This window comes from Pongo abelii, chromosome 5 (genome assembly GCF_028885655.2).
Source record: "Pongo abelii isolate AG06213 chromosome 5, NHGRI_mPonAbe1-v2.0_pri, whole genome shotgun sequence".
NCBI classification, from domain to species: Eukaryota; Metazoa; Chordata; class Mammalia; order Primates; family Hominidae; genus Pongo; species Pongo abelii.
In genome coordinates, this window is record NC_071990.2 from 140673568 (window position 1) to 140688967 (window position 15400).

Below are 15400 nucleotides of genomic sequence, written 5' to 3' on the forward strand. Positions count from 1 at the left end.
CTCTAATACATATTAGGGAATTAAACATTTCATCTTTTTTTTTTTCCTACTAAACAGTCCAACCAGCAATTTCCCCTGAGTATCCAGTGCTTGCTCCTCCTTGCTGTTCCAGGCTCTGTTATGCACTCTGCTATGGTTGCCCAGAGCTCGCAATCAGAATCCCCTCTCCATTACCTGAATGTGGGGGAGAGTATTGTTTCTTGTACTTTCCTGTCTATCTCTATAGTTCACAATGAGGCAGAGGATAGAGTCTGGAGGCAGGGAACCTAAGGGCGTTTCACCCCACTTCCTAAATTGAAAAGAAAACCCTAACTTTCCACACCTGAGTAACAAAAGGACCAGAAGCTGCTCCCTTTGCAAACCCTCACCTTTTCTGCGTGGCAGATGGGAAACTGGCTGTCAGCAACCAATCAGACTGATTGCGGGTGGAGTCTTTGTTTGCATAGAAGTGCAACTTTGTAACTTCACCTTAGCCTCTGATTGGTTGCTTTTTAAACAGAAGTGTGCAAAATTGTGTTTGCACAGCAGTGTGACCTTTGTAACTCCACTTCAGCCTCTGATTGGTTGACGAAAGCAACCAATCAGACTAATTGTGGGTCACCACTTTATTTACATGAGGTGAGGATGAAGTGGCCAGTGGGAAACCTCCAGGGGGTATTCGGACCTCAGAAGATTCTGTATCTGGAACCTTGAGCCACCGCTGGGGCCGCTTCCATACTGTGGAGTGTACTTTCATTCTCAATAAATCCCTGCTTTCTTCTTTCCTTGCTTTGCTGGGCGTTTGGTCCAATTGTTTGTTCAAAATGCCAAGAACATGGACGACTTGCAGTCAAGACCCTCTAATGGTAACAACACCGTGACCGAGCTTTTACTAAAGGGCCGAATTAAAGATTACACTATAAAAGGGGAACACTGTAAAGCTGTCAGCTAAACTAGCCTTTCCTCCACAGTTCATGAGGAAGGAACCTAATTTATACATCAACAAATTTATGCCAGCTGTTCTCTCATGTGCCCAAGGCAGATAAAATCTATCCATGGAGGTTTCATCTCGGTGAGAGGGAGATATACAAGAAATAAGTAAACACGTACATTGCCAACATAATTAGAGATGGAGGAGGAAAATAACAGGGTGGAACTTCTGACAGCTCTCCTGGGAAGGTCTCTGTGGAAGTGATGTATTTGAGCTGAGACCTGAAGGAAGGGAAGGAGTTGGCCGAAAAGGTAGAATAGAATTGCAGAAAGAGATCAAGGGGAGCTCTTCCCAGGGGTCCCCTGCCCTCATATTGCCTGTCTTCACAGGTGTCACCTAATCACCTACTGCTCATAACCTGGCTACCTATCTTTCACTATCTTTCAGGACAACTCAGCCCTATGCATAGGGATGGGTTCCCCCCAAGCAGGGACTGCTTCAGAGTCCAGGCAACATCTAGTTACATCCCTGGATGATGGGTCTTGTTTGAGTGAATTGTTTTCACTACCAGACTGTGAAGGCTTCCCATTCAGGACCCTGGTGTTCATCCCCATTGTCTGGGAACTCTACCCGGTTTCTTTTTCTTTTCTTTTCTTTTTTCTTTTTCTTTCTTTCTTTTTTTTTTTTGAGAGAGTCTCGCTCTGTTGCTCAAGCTGGAGTGCAGTGGCGCGATCTCGGATCCCAGATTCAAGTGATTCTCCTGCCTCAGCTTCCCGAGTTTCTGGGACTACAGGCGCACGCCACCACGCCCAGCTAATTTTTTTTGTGTGTGTATTTTTAGTAGAGACAGGGTTTCACCACGTTGGCCAGGATGGTCTCGATCTCTTGACCTCGTGATCCACCCGCCTCGGCCTTCCAAAGTGCTGGGATTACAGGCATAAGCCACCGCGCCCGGTCCCCTGTTTCTTTAATTACTGTTACTGAAAGGCATAGCCTTTGAATGAGCTATTAATCCAAAATCCTTTGTTTTCCATTCTTGCTCTAGTCACAGCTTATTTTTCCAGACCATACTGTTCTAAGCCTCAATTACATTAAGGCCAGGAGGCCACCGAAGAACTCCACATGCCACTGCACTGGCGGGTGGAGCAAGTCAAGAAGGGCAGCTCACGAAGGCCCGGGAGTGCAGGAGGCCGGGGTGGGGACGCCTGGATGACGTCACTTGAGGTGAGCCGGCCCCGCGCGGGGCGTGACGTCACGCGGGCGGTCCCGTCAGCCGTGAGGTCACCTGGTGGGCGCGGCCAGGCCGAATCCCCAGTGTCGTCACGGGAGGGGGCGGGCCCAGAGCGTGTCAGTGCAGCCGAATCAAAACAAGCCGGAGACCCGCCTTTTCCCTCCGGCTCGGGAGCGTCTCGCTTGCGCCCCGGGCCCGCAGCGCCCGCGCGGCTGCCAGCCTCGGGTGGCCGCGTGCCGGCTCCAGGAAGCCGGAGAGGGCGCGGCGGCCGGGATGGCGCGGCACGGGCCGTGCGGCTAGACGGGAGTCGAGGGAACCTCCGGCTCGCGCCCTCCGTTCTTTCCCCGAGCCGGCTTCGCGCAGGGCCGGGAGCGGCCGTGCCGCTGGGATCCGCCTTCGCTGACGCCGGGCACCTACCTGGACGCTAGCGAGCGAGATGCCCAACCCCAAAAACAGCAAAGGCGGCCGCAAAAACAAGCGCGCCAACAGCAGCGGCGACGAGCAGGAAAATGGAGCCGGGGCCCTGGCAGCGGCGGGCGCGGCGGGAGCGGCGGCCGTGGGGGCCCTGGCGGCGGCGGCCGGCTGCGGGGCGGCGGCGGCGGGCGCGCCGGGCGCCGGAGGCGCGGCGGGCGCTGGAGGCGCGGGGACTGGCGCCGCGAACGCTGCGGCCGCCGCGGGGGCTGCGGCCGCGGGCGATGCCAAAAACGGTAAGACGGGGCTGGCGGGGCGAGCGCCAACTTCCTCCCCGACGGGGACGGCGCGGTGGCGGGGCCCTGGGTGGCGCGGGCGGTGCGTGGACAATGCGAGAGTCAGGAAGTGCTCACCCCGCCCCTCCGCCCCGCCGCGGCTGCCCCTTCGCGGTCCCCACGCCTGGCGGCGGGGACGGATCTGCGGCCCCTGCCGGGTGTCCGCGCGGGGGGCAGCCCGCGTCCCACACTCTGAGGGGCTCCTGGCTGCGGCAGCGCTGCCCTCGGGCCCAGCCTGCTGCCCGGGCTGGCACTGCCCCGCCGTGTGTGCCGGGCCGAAGGGAGGAAGGAAGGGAGGAAAGAGCCGCCTAAGTTGAGAAGAATGATCCGATTGAAAACTTAGGCACCGGTTAATTTTTCCCGGTGCCTCCAAGGCCACCCGTAACCCCCGAAGTGAAGGAGAGCCTCAATTCTTAGCACACCCAGGCTTGCTGCGTCGATCGCCACAGGTGAAGAGGCCTCGAGACATTTAGGGCCTCTGTGTTCGCTCTTTAATTTTTTGGCTTGCTTGAGGAAGGAAGAGAATCTGAACTTGACTTCCGTTCTCAGCCCAGAGTTTAAAAAAAAAAAAAAAAAAAAAAGAAAAGAAAAATCATTCTCTATGTCATTCTGCTTAACATTTTCAGAAGGAAGCCTCATAATCTTAGGTAGTGCCTGAATGCTCCTTTTGAGGGGACACTTAGGAACTGGCCCAGATGTGACAGGATTTCTGTTCTCATTACAGAGCCATGGTTTTCGTTATAAGGTGCTGGGCAAACACTTTTACTTATTTGGACAGTTGTTTGAATTCCTCTAGTCAGGCACTTTTTCCAGGAAGACACCGTAGGTATTTTAATGAAGGGAGATTTGAATTGTTATATCTGGCTTTTAATTTACAGCTTCAGCTTTTGAAGCCATTCTTTATGTAGATCAGGCACTTTTTTTTTTTTTTTTTTTAGACGGAGTTTGCAGTTTCGCCCAGGCTGGAGTGTAGTGGCGCAATCTCGGCTCACTGCAACCACCGTCTTCCGGTCTGAAGCGATTCTCCTACCTCAGCCTCCCGAGTAGCTGGGATTACAGGCGCCCGCCACCACGCCCGGCTAATTTTTGTTATTTTTAGTAGAGACAGGGTTTCATCATATTGGTCAGGCTGGTCTCGAACTCCTGACCTCGTGATCCGCCTGTCTCGGCCTCCCAAACTGCTGGTATTACAGGCGTGAGTCACCACGCCCAGCCAGATCAGGCACTTTTTAAACAGGGCACCTGCACTTACAAGCAGCGTACGGTGCTCTGAACATAGGCGGCTGAGTGTCGCCTGTTAGAACTGTAGGCCCGGTTGGCTGTGTCTCTGCAAAATTGAAATAGGAAGATTTATTTATTTATTTTCAGAAACAAACTTACCCCGTTTGTGAATGTTTCAGAATACTAGTTTTGGGTAGCCTGTGTTCTTCATGTTCTTCTGTTTTTCTCCTGGCTTTAACCTTCATTTTGGTATTGATGTGGCAGTGAGAAAGGTGCTCAGATTCTGGGTAGGACAGACTCCTAGCTCAGCCATTTAGAGCTTCGTCATCTTGGAAAGGTCAGTCTTCTAGAACCTCAATTTCCTCATGTGTAAGCTTGAAAAAAAATTACCCTGGCTCCCTCCTAGTGTTATTGAGAGGCTCAGAGTGCCCCTTCCCTATTATGCTCCCAGTTCTTGTTATTTTAAAGGTTACATGTATAATGAGCTTAAAGTTTCTCACAAAGAGTGCATGAACAATGATGACAGCTTTCGTTTATTCATTTAAAAAAGATTACCTGCAGTGTTGCAAGTACCGTGTTCAATACTAAGGGATCCAGCGGTAATCAAGACGAGACATCCCGGTCCTCAGGGAGCTTGCATTCCTGTTCTGGTGGCGGTTTTGGTTTGCTCTGCCCACCCCCCTACCCGCTCCTTTTTTTTTTTTTTTGGCCTATGTGGAAGCTTCAAGTTCGCAGTTTCCTTTTTTTTCTTGCTCCAAAAGATTCGTCCACTTCAAGGTGGCATGAGGAAATTTTTTTCTTAGGCTACTTGTACCTCCTAGTTTGTACATAACAAACTGGTTAAGGGGCCCCTATTATTCTCTGAAGTGGCAAACTTAAGTATATTTAGCAGCACAGTGTATGTGAAGAGCTGTTTCTGATTAGGAGCTTATTTTATTAAGTGAAAGGCGGGGAGAAAAAGGAATGGGCCAACATTCCCATAGTCAGGGTCAGAGGATGTAACTTATATTAGAGGAGTGAGCCAAATTTTATGATGCCCGATTCTTGTTTCTGACGTGATGTGAAGTCTTCGTGAATGATTCACCTTAATTTGAAGAACCCCCCCTCAGTTCTGCAGTTGGTGATAACTGAACTTGGATGCTGAGGACTCCTGTGTGCAAGATCAAATGCCTTTTTCTTTTCTTTTCTTTCTTTGTTTTTTTCTTTGCTATTTAAAGCTATAGTTTATAAGATAGGGGTTTGGGAGAGATGTTACTGGTGAATTTTTAAAGAGGAAGGGGCAAGAGACGCATAATTCTCAAAATCAACTAAGGACCAATATTTGGATTTTTAATGTTAAAATTATTATTGGTAGTAGTTTTAAGTGTATTTCAATTTTTTACTTAACTGTGACATTAGATTTTGTAATTACAGAAATTACAAATCAAGTAATTATTACAAGAAAGGAGGTACTTGATATTCTTTGAAACTTGTAAATTGTTTTCACTGTTCAAGTCAGCTACCTACATCTGCAAACATGCAAACTTAATGACTTCGCTTAAAATTAATAGTGTTTATTTGTAGTTGTTTGGAGTTCATAGAATAGTTTTGTGTTTTGTGGCTCTTGGGCAGTGTGGCCACCAGAGCAGGGCAATATTAGCTTTTAGTTGTTCAGTTTGTCAAGTGGGCATAAATAAATACTTATTCTATAAAGGAAGATTACTAGCTAGGGAGAGCTTGGGGAAGTTGCGGTATAGTTGTGGTTGGAGAAGTTGAACTGGCTGCAGTCGTGCATCTTGAACAAGTTTAATATTCTTAGGATATCATACCACTAATAAGACATTTATTAGATACTAATTTTAAGATACTAGTTTATGAGGCTTATTTTTCAGGGATTGGAGTAAAAGACCACCCCATCTTTTTCCTACATAGTAATCTGTCTGCACATACTGTTTGCATTTTCATTGTAGGTACACAAGATTACCAATGGTTATATTTAGAATCTAGTTATCAAAAGGTAGATATGTAGTTTCATTCTGGTTCCATTAGGCCTCTGCATTTTTGCATCAGGCCTAAAAATATTTGAAACCTTGATCGTAGTATATCTAGTTTTCATTGGGCCTGGATCTTAAGTACTTTTGTAAATTCCTGTTATTGGATGACCATGGTTCATCACTCCACTCATTCCTTACTGCCTCTAGAACCCATGGGCAGCAGAGTCTGCCTTAATTCATGGAACTGTTTCTAGCAGATGGAGTTCGTTTGCATAGAGATTGGCTTTCCATTTGGTGGACCTAGATTCAAATCCTGGCTTCTCAAATTACTTGTCAAATGACCTTGGGCAAGTCATTTAACTTCTCTGAGCCTTGGTTTCTGCTTTGTAAAATGGGATTGTAGTACCTACCCATACAGATGTAGTAAAGTATCTGTATGTATCTATTAAATATATTTAAAATATTTAAATATTTAAAATAAAATAATTTTTATTTTAATTTAATATTTAAAATAATAAAATATTTAAAATCTATTTAAAATAAATAGATTACATACATTAGATAGATTAGAACAGTGTCTGACTTATAGTACCAGCTTATGAAGTATTAGCTGTTTGTCGTAGATCCTGGAAATAGCCTGAGCAGAGATACACGTGCTGGAGGTTTACTGGAGAGTGCTGTTGGCATCATTCCTAGTGGAGGAGGGAAGGAAGCAGGATTGGGCAGAAGCAGGAGTTGAACTGTGATGCATCTGTAACAGAGACCCCAGTTGATCCTCTCTTGGGGAGCTCTGGAGGTGGGATGGCCTTTCAGAGTTATCTCACCTTAAATAATAGGGGCAGGGCCTTCTTCCACACACTCCCCCAACTCCCAGTTGACTGGTCATTTGGACTTGGCCTCCCCCCAGGAAGAGAGTATGACCTTGAGGGTGGCATCTCTTTACCTGGAAACCCTTTATGGAGAGGGACTCTGCTGAGAAGCTTCAGCTCTGAGTGAAAGGAGAGCCATTCTTATTCCCCTAGCATTATGGATGTCTTCATTTAGACCACCAGTACCATTCACATAAAACACAGGTGTGGGATAAATATTTCTCACTAACAACTAAATAGGCTTTTTGGAAGAGACTGGGAATTAACCACCATTATAACAATGTTTCCATGGGAAAATGGGTTCTGAATTCCATATATCTGTTTACAAGTAGATTTTTTTGGAGTACCACCTGTTCCCTATGCACAGGATTTGTATTTTGCTGCATATTTAGGCCACTAAAGACTCTTTTTATAACCCAGGTTTGTAGTATATTTTAAATAGTTTCTTTTTAGATGTATACTTTAATTCCTACTACATTTAAATTACCTATATCCATCAGTAGGAAAATGAAAAATGTTTGCTTGCTGTTTATTTTCAAATCAGGAATATCTGTTGAGGATCTAAGGTATATAGGTTACCATTATAATCTTAGAAAACATTTTCTTGCCTTATCTAGAAGTCAGTTTTTTGGGTCTCAAGAATTATTTGCCTTTGGATGTTGCCTTTTGAAATCCACCTTTTTAATGGAGATTGGCAGAAAATATTGCCTCATGCATCAAAGATTCTTCCTGTACACTTTGTGTATTAAAGTGAAGAGCTCTGCTGTGCGCTGTTCATGGTGCTCTATGTGCAGTCTCGTCTTTCTCTCATTCTTTACTTGTTACAGGATCTGTGACCTGTCCTTAAGTTCTAGAAACTGAACCTTCAATGTCAATTTTCCTGTAAGTCCAGGAATATATTTCATTCCATGGAGAATTGAAAACGGGAGATAAAATGGGAAAATCTCTTGCAGCTTAATCCTCCTATGAGTTTACTTCAGGCTTTTAGCTATGAATAATTTAAAGAACTTGAAGGTATCAGAAGAGATTCTTTACAGAAAAAAAAAAAATCTGCCCTAACTGATTTTGATCACCGACTCTTTGGCATTTTGGTTTTTTGAGATGGAGTCTCGCTCTGTCACCCAGGCTGGAGTGCAGTGGCACTATCTCGGCTCACTGCAAGCTCCACCTCCCAGGTTCACACCATTCTCCTGCCTCAGCTGCCCGAGTAGCTGGGACTACAGGCACCCGCCATGATGCCTGGCTAATTTTTTGTATTTTTAGTAGAGACGGGGTTTCTGCGTGTTAGCCAGGATGGTCTTGATCTCCTGACATCGAGATCCACCCACCTCGGCCTCCCAAAATGCTGGGATTACAGGCGTGAGCCAGCGCACCCGGCCCTCTTTGGCATTTTTAAGGGTTTTATTTATTCGAAAATATTGTGTTATTTTATTATTTTACCAGTAATAAAATAAGCATTGTAGAAAAAAAGCTTTCTTTGCCTTTCTGGTTAAACACATAATTCCACCACTTAAGAGATCAACATTATTAATATTTTCATATATGTTCTTGCAGCCTTTAATTTTTTTCTCACAAAACTTTTAAAAGTACATATATAGTTTCTGCAAAAAGATCATATATTTTATAATCTGATTTTTATACCTAGAATAGTTTGTGGACATTTTAGCAGAGCAGTAAATATACAGGTGTATCATCATATGTCTGCACCTTGGAAATTTGATCATTCCACTATTGTTTACCTTTAGGTTCTTATTCATATATTTCTGGGCATTTGTCCACTTAATTACTTCATGTTTTAGTTTGTTTCTGCTGCCACAACAAAATACCTCAGTCTGGATAATTTATAAACAATAGAAATGTATTTCTCACAGTTCTAGCAGCTGGGAAGTCCAAGGTCACAGCCAGCAGATTCTGTAGTTGGTGAGAATCACAGCATCCTCACATGGCAGAAAAGGTGAAAGGGATGAATTTGTTCCTTCAAGCACTTTTATGAGGGATCTAATCCCGTTCATGAGAGCCCTCATGGCCTAAACATCTTCTTTTTTTTTTTTTTTTGAGACAGAGTCTCACTATGTCGCCAGGCTGGAGTGCAGTGGCTTGATCTCAGCTCACTGCACCCTCCACCTCCCAGGTTCAAGCGATTCTCCTGCCTCAGCCTCCCTAGTAGCTGGGACTACAGGCACGTGCCACCATGCCCAGCTAATTTTTTTTTTTTTTTTTTGGAGATGGAGTGTCGCTCTGTCGCCCAGGCTGGAGTGCAGTGGCACGATCTCGTCTCACTGCAAGCTCCACCTCCTGGGTTCATACCATTCTCCTGCCTCAGCCTCCCGAGTAGCTGGGACTACAGGCACCTGCCACCACGCCCGGCTAATTTTTTGTATTTTTAGTAGAGACAGGGTTTCACCACATTGGTCAGGATGGTCTCGATCTCTTGACCTCGTGATCCACTCGCCTTGACCTCCCAAAGTGCTGGGATTACAGGTGTGAGCCACCGCGACTGGCCATGGCCTAAACACCTTCTAAAGGCTCCACCTCATAATACTGTTGCACTGGGGATTAAGTTTCAGCATGAATCTTGGAGGGACACAAACATTCAAACCATAGCATGTACTTAGGAAAAATTCTTCCTGTGGACTTGCTATATCAAAGGATATGCATATTCTCATGACTTTTAATACATGCTGACAGATTGCCCTATTGAAAGGTTGTACCAGTTTGACATTGCTGTGGTCAGAGTGCTTTTCCCCATGGTCTCATCATTCCCTGGTTGTTTTAAAGGCATGCTGGAGAATTGCTCAGCAAATTCTTCAAAATGTCTCAGTAACTGGAGGGCCCCATTTGCATCCGGAATTTGGAGCAGATGCTGTCATACATAGGGGGACTTTCCAAGGCTGGATGTATTTCTGTTGGAGACTTCTGTAGTCTTTAGTGATTTGGTAGCAAACAGAGATTTTAAAAAGTAGTAATGGTGGCCAGGCAATGGTGGCTCACGACTGTAATCCCAGCACTTTTGGAGGCTGAGGCGGGCGGATCATGAGGTCAGGAGTTCGAGACCAGCCTGACCAACATGCTGAAACCGTGTTTCTCTACTAAAAATACAAAAATTAGCTGGGCATGGTGGTGGGCTCCTGTAATCTCACCTACTTGGGAGGCTGAGGCAGGAGAATCACTTGAACTCAGGAGGCGGAGGTTGCAGTGAGCTGAGATCGTGCCATTGCACTGCAGCCTGGCGACAGAATGAGACTCCGTCTCAAAAACAAAAGTAATAATGGTAGATGATATTTTAGTAACTGGTGATAAAGTTAGTGAAGATGAAAGCATAGACCTTTGAAATTCTGTCTGCATCATGATTCTAATCTTATAAAGTCAGGTCTGGAGTTTTTAAAGCTTTAGTGAAAAAAGACTGGGTACTTCAGGCTTGGGTATAAAGCTAGGTGCCATAACTTATGCTATAGCAGAGTGACTTTGGGGCAGGTTATTTAACCTTTCTCAGCCTCTGTTTTCTAAATGCAATTCTTTGGAGTGTGTTTTTGAAGGAAAACAGTATACGTGAAAGATGCTGGCACAGGGCCTGGCAGATATGAGCCCTGTCAACAACAGCTTTGTACATTTTGTGGTTTGTTCAACCTTATCCAACTAAAAATCTTGTTAAGCCATTGTGCTGTTAAGAACAGACACTGAGAGACATTAAGGTGGAAAAAGACTATAGTACCATGGAATTTTTTATTCAAGCACTGCTTTGACCCAAAATTATTATCTACTCTTCCCCCATCTTCTCTTTCTTATCATAGTTTACTGGGAAAAAATCAGATGATTTAGCTAAAAATAAGCAAACAAAAAGCAACATGTAAAACTGGGTACATCTTCCTTATACAGAAATAAATGCTGCCAGACGTGGTGGCTCACGCCTGCAATCCCAGCACTTCGGGAGGCCGACAGGCAGACCACAAGGTCAGGAGATCGAGACCATCCTGGCCAACATGGTGAAACCCCATCTCTACTAAGAACAAAAGAATTAGCTGGATGTGGTTGCACATGCCTGTAATCCCAGCTACTCGGGAGGCTGAGGCAGGAGAATCGCTTGAACCCGGGAGATGGAGATTGCAGTGAGCCGAGATTGCACCACTGCACTCCAGTCTGGTGACAGAGCGAGACTCCGTCTCAAAAAAAAAAAAAAAAAAAAGAAAGAAAGAAATGCAAGTAAGTTATTCCATGTATTAAACAAGGGCAGCTGTGAAAGAGCAGGAGCATATGTGGCAAAATATTGGGTTAAATATAAGTATTGGATTTGAAGATGGAGAATTCAAATGAGTATGTGGGGTTGTGTAGCTGAAAGGAGGTGAGGAGCCCAGGATGTACTTTGGGGGATCAGCCAGGGCTTAGTTTTACTGAGAATTAAACACAGGATCCTTCCCTCTCTCCAGGCAACTACTGGATTCATTAAATCCTCATTCATTAGATCCTAATTCATTGTTTATATACTCATCCATTTACTACATATTTATTATGCACCTATTGTCTCCTATGACTGAGAAGTACAATGTTAAATTATGCTTGGGGGGATCAGAATCCACACCATCCAGGGCTCACTGTGAAGCTGGCAGAGAGACATGGAAACAACAGGAGCCATGATAATGTACTGTGGATACCCAGTGGGGAAAATGATGTTTCCTGGAGGAGGGGACATTTGAGCTGAGTCTTGCAGGAAGAGAGACAGTGAATTCTAAAGATAGAGGAAGGATATTCCAAACAGAGGGAAGTGAAAAAGGGCCTTGAGTTCTGGTTGCTCCAGGAGTTTAATGTGGCCGGTGTCAGGCGCCGTGGTAGGACTGGAGGCTGGAAAGGGGGCTGGGTCAGACAGTCAAATCTGGATGTTTGTAGCCAGTGGAGAACCACCCACCTAGGTTTATAAGCAAGGACACCCACCTAGGTTTATAAGCAAGGTTTATAAGCATGGTCAGCTGAATTTGAAAAGGGGGTAATCATAGGTTGTTGATAAGTTTGTAAAATTATACATTTTAACAGAATGAGTATCTTTTAATACAACTAATAAAGGATTGGAGGTGGAGCCTGCCATGGACCCTCAATTGTGGTTTTTCAATGAAGCAGAGGGCACATGGCACATGCTGCTTTTCTGCCCAGGATGACAGTGTCACAGGATCCAAGACTGCTGTATGGAAAGCCTATCTTAATTGTGGGCAGCAGCAGCCCAGTGCTTTCTGAGCCATGTGAGGTTACTAATTGAGGTTAACATCAGAGAACTAGATGCCAGTGGGAGGGATTGGGACCATTTGAGCAAGTAAGATTTTCTCTAGAGACAGGGGCTTGTCCCTATGGTTTATTTTTCATACCTAGGTAGAAAGTGTATATCTCTGTGCCAAGTTGTACTAATTATCTTGGTTCGTCATTTTATTTTTGTCAACATCTTACCAGTTTTTAAAACAATAAACTCTGGTGAGAGGAGATGCTATTTTGTACAGAGTGACTGTGTGTTTTAATTTTGTATATTTCAGAAAGCTTCCAGTTTTCAGTGGTTAGCGAAATAGCAACTTGCTTTATTTAATCAACAGGATGTTTTAGCTTAATTGTACTTGAGAGCTTTTTATAAACTAGCAAAAAGTCAGTAGCATTTCTAATACTTTAAAATAGTACGATTTTTCAGACAAATTACTTTTGCTAAATTGTACAGATAAGGATAATACTTGAAAAGTCTAAGAGTGAGAAACAAAGATATTAAGAGGAAGCTTAAAGAAAAGTGAGGAAAGAGGAAGATGAAGTGTTAAATGTAGTCATATAATTGCTTAGATAGCATTTAATGAGAGTTAGCATTGTTCTCATATATACACATAATATAGTGTATTTCATAGATTTAAATAGTCAAGGAGGAAAAACTTTCTCTACTCTCTTAGGCTTAGTGATTGAGGGTCTGCAAATTAAATTGACAAGAGACAGATTGCAAGATAAAAGACATTTAATCATAGAAAAATGTGAGTCAAAGGAATGGTTAGAAGTAGGGGCTTGTATGTTATTTTAATAGGGGAAGGGGAGGGGAGAAAAGGGAACTTATGGGAAAACAAAGGACTTTTTGGAAAGATAAGTGGGCCTTTAGGAGAATAGATGAAAGATGCGATAGTTCTGTGGTAATATCAGCTTGGTGTGGTGTGAAGACTTTTCATCTCTGATGATAAGTCGCTCTTCCTTGGTTGCTCTTGGGGAGGGGATTTATGTTAATTGAATTCTTTTTGAGAGCCTCTGCTTTTAGGCCAGTAAGAGATTTCAGGAACTTAATCACTTTCAGCTCTTTAATTTTTATGCCACAGTGGCATATTCTGGACCCCCTCACAATATATTGCCACTCAAATCATATTAACCCCCCCCCCCCACCAAGAACAATTACAGATAGTCGGATAGGAAAAGATGGTCCAGGTGTCACAATTCACATTTCTCTTTATTTCATTTTATTGGAAATTCATTAAAAATAGAATGCCTTAAGATCTATTCCTTCATAACACTGATCAAGAGGATGAATTCAGACAAAAGTTAGTAAGGTATCAAATTGCTCAGGTAAGTTAAGCAGCTACTTGCCACATTGAAAATGTATGTTTTTCCCTAGGGGTAAGCATAGGTTTGATAATACTTTAGATCATGTCCCTTCAAGTTATAAAGTCATCTCAGGAGAGTCTTTGGACACTAATGTTGAAACTGAGTCACAAACTTTGTTTTCGCTTTATAAATCAGCACTCCTGAGTGTGATGCTTATTTCAGTGTAATATTTAGTATAACACAACTTCTTATTAAGGTAACACACTAGTTGTTATGCCTAACACAGCTCAGTGGGCAGAAGTCGAAACAGAAATGTACAGAATCAAGTTCTGGCTATTTTTGATTGGCAGCGGGTACAGTCTGTAATCTGAGAGTGGGAGCCTGAGGTGGCTGGTGATAGGTGTCAATGAACAGACACGGAGAGCCCAGAACAGTGCTGCCAGAAGCCATGAAGAGGGCCTGGCATTTAAAAATAAGAAGTGCCTGCTGTGGTGGAGACAGAAGTGTACATGCCTGAAAACACAAGGAAGCTCAAAGAATTCTTCCAAATGGTTTCCAGCTCCTTGGATCCGTTCTTACTGGGCAGTGCCTACGTGTCACAGTGACTTTCTTTACCTCGGTAATGATACAGTTCCACTATGTTAGGCATATAGTTTTAGTAGCGAAGGTGATGTGCTGTAGTGCAGAAGCAAATTAGGGAAGACTCCTGGGTGATTGGTGTGTTGGGGCTGTAGAACTTACAGAAAGGAGAAGCAGCCATTCCTAGTGACAGGAACAGTGAAGTTGCCACAGCTCCCCTTTTTGAGTGTTTAATAGGAGTCAGGTGTGACACCTGTAGTCTACAGTCTACATTTGAGTATGAGGACACTAAGCTTCAGAGATGGCCTTTCCCTTCTTGCAGAAAAGGCTTGGCTGTAGGGAAGTGTGCCTGACCCCCCATGCTTTATAGTTGGAATCTTGTTGATGTTGGGTCCATCTTGACTCACACACATACGTACATAAATAATGAAAAACTATATGCAGATTTTTAAAGGAGAGGACTGAAATTCAGTGTAAAAACACCAATATGGTTTTTATACTGAATAGGGACATTTACATTACTTTTAAAAGGTCTTATGGGTCGGCCGTAGTGGCTCATGCCTGTAATCCCAGCACTTTAGGAGGCTGAGGTGGGTGAAACACTTGAGTCCAGGAGTTCGAAACCAGCCTGGGCAACATGACAAAACCCTGCCTCTGCAAAAATACAAGAATTAGCTGGATGTGGTGATGTGTGCCTGTAGTCCCAGCTACTCGGGAGGCTGAGGTGGGAGGATCGCTTGAGCCTAGGAGGAAAGGGTTGCAGTGAGCTGCGTCTAGCCTGGGTGACAGAACGAGATGCTGTCTAAAAAAAGAAAAGAGCCTTATGCTTGTCATTCTGGTACTTGAACTGAAATCACATTTGTAAAACAAGAAAATACTTGACCAAGGAAGCACTTTACTCACACATTGTACACGTATGTTGATCTGATCCTTCTATCACAGAAGGACTTCCTGGTCTTGGCTTGGGAGATTGTGAACATTTGAACTGGCACTTCCTGTTCTTAATGGACCAGAGTTCATAACTAGCATGTGATTATCTTTAGGGTAAAGTCCTAGCAGTAGGATCACTGGTTTGATATATATTGCCAAACTGCTCCTACAGACGAGGTTTGCCAGTTTAAAACATCAGTGGCGGTGCAGTTCCTTTGTACTCTGTAATGTAAATTTTGATTACCGTTTTCATCTTTGCCAATCAGATGGATGAAAAATCACATCTCATTGTCATAATATTTGCATTTTTTGGATCATCAGTGAATATCTTTTTATATTGACCATTTGCATTTTTTTCTTGTTTGTGATTTTTGTTCATTTTACTGACAGGGTATTTG

General features: G+C 44.0%; 1 protein-coding gene across 1 annotated transcript in view; it reads left to right on the forward strand.

The window, feature by feature from the left end:
- The first annotated feature begins 1603 nt into the window (after positions 1 to 1603).
- Positions 1604 to 15400, forward strand: part of HECA (hdc homolog, cell cycle regulator) — a 46490-nt gene continuing 32693 nt past the window's right edge. The window contains exon 1 of the mRNA XM_024249011.2: positions 1604 to 2848. Coding sequence (XP_024104779.1) covers positions 2578 to 2848 — 271 coding nt within the window. The 5' untranslated portion in view covers positions 1604 to 2577. The remainder of the gene's footprint in view (positions 2849 to 15400) is intronic.